The following is a 10,539-nucleotide window of genomic DNA, read 5'->3' on the forward strand; positions in this document are numbered from 1 at the left end:
CTTCTTTAGACCTTGTAGACGTCAAGCCTTGAATGCACCACTGAGAGTGTCTGCCAGGTCCAGGCCTATGCTCAGTGGGACATGGCCCCCAGTACCTGTAGTTGTCCATTGACCAGCCTGAACCAAGGGTGGTAACAGGCTTCTGTCCACAGGATAAAGTTCCACAAGCCATGTGCTGTCACGCTAACAGGACAGCATAGCAGGGTGTCTGATCTCACCCTTGGAGCAGATTCACTACTACCAGTGCTGAGTTTGCCGCCCAGCCGGTGTGTCTCAGATCCAGGCTAGAGAGCGTCTGCCTGGTCAGGGTGCTGGGCATTAACAACAGGTAGATCCTGGCCCTGTTGCTGCTCAGTGTGGCTGCCCCTAGAAGTGTCCTGAAAACAGAACCACGGGTTCCAGAGGACTGAGACAATCTTCTTATATTCCCTGCGGAAGTTCTGGTTCAGGAGCCCATAGATGATGGCATTGAGGCAGCTATTGAAGTAAGCCAGGAAGTAGCTCGTGACAAAGAGCCCTTCCGGCACCTGAGGAGCCATTTCTTCTGGGCTGATGGCCACAGCAAGGCCGATGCAGTTCAGCGGGGCCCAGCAGATGGCGAAGATGACAAACACCACGAACATGGTGAGAAAGCTCCGGATTTCACTGGGCCGCAGGCGCAGCCTCCTTTCAGACTTGGCCTTCCTGCGGACCTGGAGCACCAGCAACCAGATGCGCAGGTAACAGAAGGACACGACAGCCATGGGGAGGAGGAAGTGGATGGCCACCACTGCCACGGTGTACTGGGTACTGGTCGTCTGGATAAAGGTGCAGGAGTAGATGCGTGGGTCATACTCCAGGGACCCCACGAAAAAGTTGGGCACCAAGGCCACCACGGTGAGGAGCCAAACAAGGCAGATGTAGAGCGGGGTGTGCCAGTGCCGGTAGATCCGGTTGTAGGCCACACTGTGGCAGATGTAACAGTAGCGGTTAATGGCAATGGCAGTAATGTTGAAGACGGAGCAGATGACGCTCAAGCCCATCACAAAGGCACTGGCCTTGCAGTGCGCCTCCCCCAGGGCCCAGCCGTCATGGAAGATGGCCATGAGGATTAGTGGGTAGGGGTACAAGGCCACCACCAGGTCAGCCAACGCCAGACTCACCAAGAACAAATTACCTAGAACAGGAAACAGGAAGCAGGATGAGACCTCGCGATTTCTATTCTGTAAAATGTTCTATTCTTTGTTCAGTTACTTCATAGTAACTAACTGGGCTACTGTTAGTATTGGGAGTGGAAACCACGTGGCTTTTAGAGACACGGAGTTCTGGGTTCCAACTGCACCTCTGCTCACTGTGTGACTGAAGCAGTTGCTCAGACTCTCCGAGACTCATTTTTCTCATTTGTAAACTGGGGATAATGATGCTACTTTATACTGTAGCTGTGAGAATTAAATAATGATTCATCATGCTTGGCGACACAGTGGGTGCTCACGAATGGTAACTGGTTTCATGACAGGCACAGATGTTCCGTGGTTTTGATCATTTAACTCTGGCAAGGATTCTGGGGAGAACAATCTGAGAATCAGGAGTATGGACTTGCCATCCTTCCCCTCTTCCTGCCCACCTCCCGCATCTCTCTCTGACAGTTTCCTTCTGCATCCTCTCCCCACTGGTTAGCAGGCACTTTCCCAGAGTTTTTAATTCATTTTTCTAAATGTGAATTGCATTTTGCAGTGGCATGGAAAAAAGGTTTTGAGAATGGGAACGATGAGTTCTGGTGTTCCCCTGTCTGCCTTATCTGGGGCCTAAATGAAGCCATGTTGCCATGTTGCAGACACCTGGCACGGTGGCTCAGAGTCCAGTTCCATGGAGGGGAGGGGCTGTGGATGCTCCCTGTCTCACAGCATCCACGGGCCTCCCAGCTGTGCCTGCACATTCCCTCACTTCCTGAACTGCCTCCCTCCTCTGAATAGAACATTCTCCAGCATCACCAAACTCAGCCATCTAGGGAGAGCCTCAGTAAACCTCAACAACCATCGATCAGTATGTTGTAGGCATGTTCTGGGCCAGCATCCTAGTGAGGAGACAGGACTTAATCCAAAAGAACACAGTCTCTGTTTCCAAACAAACACTGACTCATGAATGAAGCACCAAAAACCTGACTGTTTGGACAACATAAAGTTCCTAATGCCATTTGTTTTATGCACCAAGTGTCATACTCTCTGAGCCCCTACCGTGAACTCAAAAGACACTCTCCCACCAGCAGAGGCCCTCGGGGACGCAGTGGGTGCTGGACACAGTGTTTCAAATCCTCTGCCCTCTTGCCACATGGTGAAGAGTGGCTGACCACAGGGGCAGGAGGAATGCATTCGCAGGGGGGACTCTCCAATGAGGCAAGGACACTGATGCCCCACTGCCACAGTGCATCTGCTCTGCGCTCCAGTGGCCGATGTGACCAGCCCAGAGACCCAAGGGTCAGGCAGATGGGAAGAGTCCAAAAAGCACAGAGATCAGAGAGGCCGGGCTGTGGTCTGGCTTCAAAAGGATTCAGATAAAGGGAGCCTCAGAGCCACCCAGGTGGGGGTTCCTCTGTGTCAGACCTTTAGGTGAGGTGGACTCCAACTTGCAGTTAAGAACCTACAAGGTTCTTCAGCCCTCCCCTGTCCCAACACACATTCTCACCGCATCTCAACCAAGTTTCCATGGGACATGCTCCATGTGCCCTTGGGAACCTGGAAGACCCACAGGCAGCCTTCCTGAAGTGGCTATTTTGGCCTCAGAGGTTTGGGGTCAACCCCACGCAGAACCAACAGAAAAGAAATCTGTTAGCTCCGTGGGAGTTCTCAGGACCTAACTACTCCTAAGTCCAGACAACTAGGTTAGGGCCCGAGGGAGACAGGATATAGAGGAGAGACAGAGATCATTTGGACAATTGGAGTGTTTGTGAGGTAGTGAGTGTCCCTGTTTCTTGAGACATTCTCATAGAGGTTGATGGTAAAGGAGATTCCGGCCTCAGATTGACCTGCAGGATTCCGTCTAAGCTACTACTTTAGGAAATCTATTTACTCAATGGGATAAAGCCCCCTCGTGTTCTTTCTGGTTGATTCTGCAAGGCGAGAAATGCACATCTGAGGATTTTCCTGGGGTGTGGAGGGGTCTCCTTCTTCTCCATTTAATTCCCAGCCTTGTTTGCTGTCTCCACTGGTAAGCTCTATCTCTGACTCCCCTACTCAGACCTCATTTGGTCCCAAAAGAGTGGGGGGATTTCCTTTCTCACAGTTCCTGTTTTCAGCTGAATTTTAAATGTTCCTTTGACATTTGGAGGTGGCGCTGGGGGTTGGAGTGACTTGGGATAATCTCAGTTCGGCCACTTTGTGCCCACATGAACTTGGGTGAGTTAATGAACTTCTTTCTCTGTGATGATTCCTTCATCGGTTTCCTCCTTGTCTTTTGAAGGCCTCCTTCCCCCTCCTCATGCACACTCCACACGGCTGTTTTGATGAGGAAAACTGCTTCTTTCCAGCACAGGAATATTGGTCTCTGCCAGGCCTGCTAAGCAGCAAACAAGCTTTTGGTACTTGCCAGTACCTGGAGAGAAAGTCAAGAGCTGCTGGGAGCCATTGTAAGCCCGTCCAGCCATTTCCCCAGGAAAGTGAGTCAAGCTCTGTCATGTTAATGTGGCTGATCCCCTAGCAATGCCCCAGAGGCTGGAAAACAGCTGGTAAATAGTGGGGAGAACACACCCAACTCCACGTGGAAAGTGATTCAATTACTCTCCCCTATTACTCTGGCTGTTCTTAAAAGGCTGAAATCAACGAGTTCATGCTGTACAGTTATCTGCCCAGATGTCATACTGTCTTCTGGCTTTCTTGACATCATTCTAAGTCAGGCGAATAAAATTCTGGTTTTGTCTCCCATCTGTAAGAAGTCAGGTCCTATCTGGATGACAGTCAAGGAAAGATCCGGTTCTCTATCCATTTCTTCCCCAGACAGGTGAGGAATCAACCAGGATGCACAAAGCCCTGGTCATCACCCCGTGCACAGGCTTCTGATGAATATTTATGTCACAAGTCCCGGTGCGACTTATTTCCATTTTCCTCCATCAGACAGGGCGTATTAGCAAACACAGACAACAGGGTTCTGTTTACTAATATGTAATTCCCTTCCACATTCACACCCAAAGCACAACCCTTCACATATCAACCATCACGATTCCCTCTCCTGTCCCCTCCTCTCTCCTTCTTTCTGGGAAACCTATTTCTTGTCGAGGACCTGGTAAACTGGGAAAGAGCCAGCGAGTGTTGAGCTACCTAGTTTCCATCAGATAGGAGAATTCTGGAAGACAAAGCTACCTCTAAGCCCTTACCTCTCATCCTCGTGCCTACCCTGCATGCCCAGGAGAAGAGTTTGTTGGATTTAAATTGTCACTCGTCACTGTGTATTTCTAATTTACTCAACAAATATTGCTGAGTACCTGCTAGGTACTGGCTCTGCCTATGCCAGGGATCAGGGAAATGTGGAGAGCAAGACAGGCACACTCCCTCCCTTTACAAAGCTCAGGGTCTCAGAGAGGAGGTACTTAAATAAAAACAAGATGCAGTGAGGATTATGATAAGGAAGTGAACAGATGGTCTATTATTTCTAACAGGATTAAACTTCCGGTGCCTTGAGGTCTTTTCTATCTTCCACCCATTCAAATACGTAATACATTTACAGTATTGAGTACCTACCATGCTTGGGTAGGCACAGTGACGAATGAAAGACACGGCCCTTACCGCTGAGATGCCAACTGTCCTGTTGGGGGAGCAAACACAGAAACAGTGGCCCTTCAGTGTGGTGAGAGCTGGGAGGAAGACCAGAAGGAGATGGTGGGAACAGTGGGGAATAAATAAGCTGGCGTGGGACTGGGGGTAGTGTTGGGGGATGGGGCTACTTGTGCAGGGTAATTCAAGAAGCTGGACAAAACCACCAAGACCCTGCAGCAGGCTGCCTTCATCCAACAAATAGGACCCCTCAAACAGGATCTTGTATGGGAAAGAGCATAAGAAATGAATGTGAGATAATCTTTATTACTTTCTAAGGATAGGCATTTGAAATCATTGTGAACAGTTCATTTATCAAAAACTTGATTTTTTTTTTACAAATACTAAAATAATGTCTTTTATGTTAATGTTAGCTGTTAATTCGATTCCCAAGTTATTTGAGGGCAGGAATTGTTTTCCTCAAAAATCACATTATTTATGAAAATCCTAGAGTATGTGGATGGGTCATAAGGGCTGAATTGAAATCTAACTTCACTTTAATTAATGGAGGAAAGGATGGCAAAGCAAGCTAATAGTGTAAATAAAAATATGATAGGGGATATTTCAACTCCTTAAAAGAAGAAAATATGTTTAAGAGCTTAAGCATTCATTTAAAAAAAAAAAGTAACTGTTTATTACAAAACATTCTGCCAGAATCATCAAAAGAGATCACTTGGAGACTCTTAGAGTAGCATTTTATTACCTTAATTATATGTCGTAACAAAACAACAAATGGCAAAGCATCTTAAAGTTCATGATGTGTATTTATATAAATTGACTCATGTTTCTCAACAGAGTCCCTTAATGTTCAGAGGATGATTTCCATTTTCTAGACCAAAAATCCAACACATGAATTATGTGAATTGCCTATAGCTACACAGAGAAAAAGTGAAAAATAAAAAAAAGAAGAAGAAGAGAAACCAACAAAAAGAAATGTCAAGTGGATTAAGGGCAATGGTGTAGTTTCCTGGTCATCTCCAAAAGTGAGGAAGAACAGAAAAATTCCCATTTAGCTTGGCAGTTAGGAGACCAACAGTGATATAAGCAGGGGCAAATTCTGTTGAACGTTGGAGAATAAACTTTCATGCTGTAGGTTCCACCTTCAAGGGAAGGAGAGAAGTAGAGTGGACTTAGAAAGGTATGTCTTTTGATGGGGGATTGTGCAGTTTTTTTTCGTTCTTTTCCTCTCCCTCTTCCTTTCAAATGAGATTTGTATCTGATACATAATAAGCACATAGTAATATCAGCTATTATTTAGGATTGTTGTTTTTCTATTATGATTAGTTGCATAGGAAGAACAAGACAGAGGTCCATCCTATTATGGAGTAGGATGCAGAGTGAGTGTTAAGACTAGGATGCCTGTGAGATAAGCTGTGAGAAGGCAGTGGTGAGGAGGGGGATAAAGAAGATAAGATGTGCCTATAAGATCCTTAAGAACTAAGAATTTGGAATTTACTTCCCAGCTCCCTAACTTCTACTCTTTCAGCAATAAATATGTAAAATGGTGAGACGTAAGAACAACATCAGTATCTTCTCAGTTTTGCAGTGTATCATGCTAATACAGAATCCAACTTTCTGTGGTGGGGGAAAAGGCAGTCAAACCTGAAAGTCTTCATATCCCTGGGCTATGGAGAGCTACACTGTAAGAATTAAAGAAGATTATGAGCTTTCATGATTATTTGACTACACATGTAGTTATGGGATTTAAAATGTGTTCATTTTTGCTCGGGAAGAGATAATAAGGTACTGAATTCAGAACTGAATTGTGAGGTTGGAGAGCTCAGACAACCTCAGGGAGGGACTCCACGTTAGCCCAGTTTGGTCTTCCTCTGATAACAAGCATTCCAAACTGGACAAACTCAGCAGTCCAAAGACACCTGTCACCTAGAGGCATCTCCATGGGAGGTCAGCAGGACAGAGCCCCATGATGAAGTAGGCTCTCCTTACCCTGTAACGCCTGGAGGGCAAGGACTGTGGGTCAACTCAACAGTTCCTCCACACCTCTCAAGAGCCTTTGTCCAGGGCCAGCCTATTTATTTGCTTACTAGAGGCCCAGTACATGACATTCATGCACTCTGGGGGGCAGGGCAGTGTCCTTCAGCCTGGCCTGCACCCTCTCACAGTCCAGGAGCCCTCGGAGGATGTCCACCTGATGGCTTAGGCCCGCTCCCCGCAAGCCCGCTCCCCAGGCGGACATCCTTAGCCCTGCTGCAGAGGCGGAGAAGCTCCTGCCACAGCTGGTGCTCTTGCCAGCCATGAACCCGGCTTCTGGCTGAGCAGCGCTCCCCCTGTGGGGGCGCACTGACCACCAGGGGGCAGCTCCTGCATTAAGCATCTGTCCCCTGGTGGTCAGTGTTCATCATAGCGACCGGTCTTTCGGTTGTTGGGTCGCTTAGGCTTTTATATATATAGATGTCTGCTGAGAAGGGAAGGAAGGTAGAAGGAGACATAAAAATCAAGGAAAGTTTCTTTTTCTTTTAAATACTGGAGACCCCTGTATGTGTGTGTATGTGTTGGCTAAAGGGAAAGAGGCAGACATTAAAAACACAGAAAAGAGAGAAGGACTTTGATGGAAGAAGGTTCCAGAACAGCATGGGAAGGAGGAGATAGTAAAAATCCAGGGACTGACATTGGGGAGGTCCAGTCTGGGGTAAGAGTAGCAGTGCCAGGTACGGGAAAGTCCTCAGCTGCTGTCAGGAGAGCCCCAAGTGTGACAGGTACCCAGGAAGCACACCCTGAGAAGGATGAGATGCCAACCCTGTGCCAAGTGTGCTGTGCGAGGCTCTGAGAAGACAGCAGAGTGAGCACATGCCTGGCCTGACCTTCTAAGTACAGTCAGTTCCCTGCATCTGTCTCCCCACTCCTCCCCATCCCTCCTGTCTGCCTTTCTCTAGTTCCACCTCTGAAAAAGTCAGCCAACACCTGCAGCAACAGAAGTGGCAGACAGGGCAGTCCTGAAAAAAAAAAAAAAAAAAAGAGGACAATGACTGACCACTTACCCTGCCATCAGGAACACCCCTGTTAAGAATGACAGGGGTCTGCCTCACAGAGAAACTGGGTTTGCAATAGTCAAGTAAAGGATACTGATGTCCGCTATGAAAAATGCTATGGCCTTAATATGAACTGTGTGCCTTGGTTATCGGAAATGTGTGTTCTCATTGTCATGCCTATCTTCTTAACACCAAGGAATTAAGGAACCAGACTTAATTACAGAAAGGTCTGAGATAAGTGTTTCTTAAAGGAAACCCAAACTCTTTAATAAGAGAAGACCTGATTAACAGTGGAATGAATGGTGCTAACTATTCAAAATTCAGTTTTTAAACTATATAAATATTTTAAGAGGAAAGGAGAGGAAGAGAGAGGTAGAAACATCTTTAAGAGAGAATGGTTGATTGGCTGCCTCTTGCACACCCCCGATTGGGTGGGGATCAAGCCTGCAACTCAGGCATATGCCCTGAGTGGGAATCAAACCATGACCTTCTGGTTCATGGGTTGACACTCAACCACTGAGCCACACCAGCCGGGCTCAAAGTTAAGTTTTTAAGCACCTTCTGAAATCTCACTCTGCCAACATTATTTTAAGTTAATACTACGATTTTTCATTACTATCATTAATAAAGCCATGCAATTGGTTAAACTGCATGCCTAGAGCAGTCACCAGTGTGTGAGGAATCAATGTCATATAGGTAGTGTTAAATTTTTATTTTCTGGTGCTGAGCTGTCCAGACTCAACAGGAGGCACAGGATGTGCCAGAAATGTAACACACGCATGACCTGCTCCGACCATGCTCTTAAATCACAAGATTTCTGTGAGCCCTGCTAGGAGTGCAGAAAAGGCCAGCAGGGCAGAAGAGGGGAAGTGGCACACTGCCCTCAGCCACCACCTCTCTCCTGGCAGGCAGCCTGCAGTACTGAGCAGGGCCACAGCCCCACCAGGCCTGCTCTCAACACCCCATCCGTCAGGGAGAGAGGTGGCCAGTGTCAGGACCTGGAGGGCACGGTCCTGCTTGCCCCTGTCCCTCTGTGAAGGAAATGAATGTTTGTGGCTGCTGCAAATAGACGATGTGATGGACAGCATTAAATACAGCTTTCGAATCATAACTTGCTCTTTCCTAATATACAGGCTTTTCCTCAAAGGACACAATAATATCTTGAAAATATTCCAAATAATACTAGCCACCGCTACTGAAAGGGCTGAGTTAGAAAGCTTACTTCTTCTTAAGATATTGTTTTCCATAGTAGGGACAGAAGCTCACTTTTGTTTGTTTGTTTGTTCTTTAGATAAAAATCCTAAAGTCACAGGGCCACCCGAAATGTAAACATATAGCCATTGACTAAAAATGGCCATTCTGCACAGTCTAGCTCCTTAGGAACACATGTTAAGCTATATAGTTGGCTTTCTGCTGTTATCTTTTCATTTTAATTCACGCCAGTGTATGAGTAGCCTCTAAGGCCCAAACAGGAAAATTACAAATTGACAAACAGATCATTGAGCTTCTTCCCAAGCAGAAATGGTCAGCACACTCCCAGGACCCTCCAGGGTCAGAGTTCACTACTCCCTCCCTCTGGTTGTGTCCCCTTGCAGACCTGAGAATGGGAAAACAGAAACAAGAGTGGGCTGGAAGGGGGAAAATATTTTCAAGACTGCAGCACTATTTGGCAAAATCATTGTTTTAATCCTCGATCGATGTCACGAATGCCCTGTCCTCAGGACAAAAACCAACGAATAACCAACCAAAACACTCCATCTCAAAGCAATCCAGCTCGGTCCAGGCAGAGCCTGCAGATTTCTGCATTTGCACTCTCTCGGTTGGAATTGGATCTTCAAATGGCCTGGAGATAAGTTCCTGACACAAAACCACCGGAATGCTTCCATTAATTAACTCACTGTCTTAGCAAATATTTTCTAAGCACCTATTGCTTAAAGCCACAGCGCTTGAGGGGAGGGTGAGAAGTATTCAAGATCCTGAGATCTCTGTGGCCAGAGAGGGGCCCAATCTGGACCGGCACAAGCTGGAGCTCCAGGGAGGGCGAGGCTGTCCAGCCGCGTGGGTACCCACCGCTCCTGCGCCCTGCCACCAAGGGCGCAAGAAAAATTTTCCCCAAGTCATGCCAGCACTGGTGCGCCAATTGCGCCCTCAGCAACTCCTAGAGGCGAGCGTCAGAGCCGCACGTCGGAGGGGAAGGCAGCAACTCACCCTAACTTTGAGTTCATGACCAAACTTGGGGACTAGATTAGATAGAAACGAACGGGGAGGAGGGACTGGGCGGCGGATTGCGAAGTCTGGGGCCTGGGGACCACCTGAACCCAGAAGCGGGCGTGGCGCTCACCTGCGTAGTTCCGGAGCTTGCGGTTCCTGAGCACCGAGAGGATGACCAGCAGGTTGCCCAGGACGTCCACCACGGTGGTGAAAACGAGCACCGAGAACAGAGCGGGTGCCACCCAGGGGGGCCGAGGGTACCCCGACGGCTGCCCGCCTCCCGCTCCGGGCCAGCCTGGGCGCAAGGCCCGCCCCTCCGCCTCGCAGCAGTTGCGGAAGGATCCGTTCTCAGGCATCTTGGACCCCGTGCGCCGCGCTCCCGCCGCCGCGCCGCCTCCTCTGGCCACCGCAAGAGGTGCAGTGCGCAGTGGAGCGCTCCGTACTGCCCGGCAGGAGGCCAGTGGGGTGAGAGCTAAAGGAGATAATTAAGCCCCGGCAGGGGGCGGAGAAAAATGTGGGAACAGGGGGAGGACTTGGGGTGCAGGCTTTGCCAAAAG

At 48.2% G+C, this 10,539-nt stretch overlaps 1 protein-coding gene across 1 annotated transcript; it reads right to left on the bottom strand.

The window, feature by feature from the left end:
- Positions 1 to 284: 284 nt before the first annotated feature.
- MTNR1B (melatonin receptor 1B) lies at positions 285 to 10,338 on the bottom strand (the record flags this gene model as incomplete). The annotated part of the gene is made up of 2 exons (XM_080640085.1): positions 285 to 1,156; positions 10,113 to 10,338. The coding sequence occupies 2 exons, from the start codon at positions 10,336 to 10,338 to the stop codon at positions 285 to 287; spliced, it is 1,098 nt and encodes a 365-aa protein (XP_080496211.1).
- Between the last annotated feature and the right edge of the window lie 201 nt (positions 10,339 to 10,539).

The sequence above is a fragment of the Plecotus auritus genome, assembly GCF_963455305.1.
Source record: "Plecotus auritus genome assembly, chromosome: 9".
Classification (NCBI taxonomy): Eukaryota; Metazoa; Chordata; class Mammalia; order Chiroptera; family Vespertilionidae; genus Plecotus; species Plecotus auritus.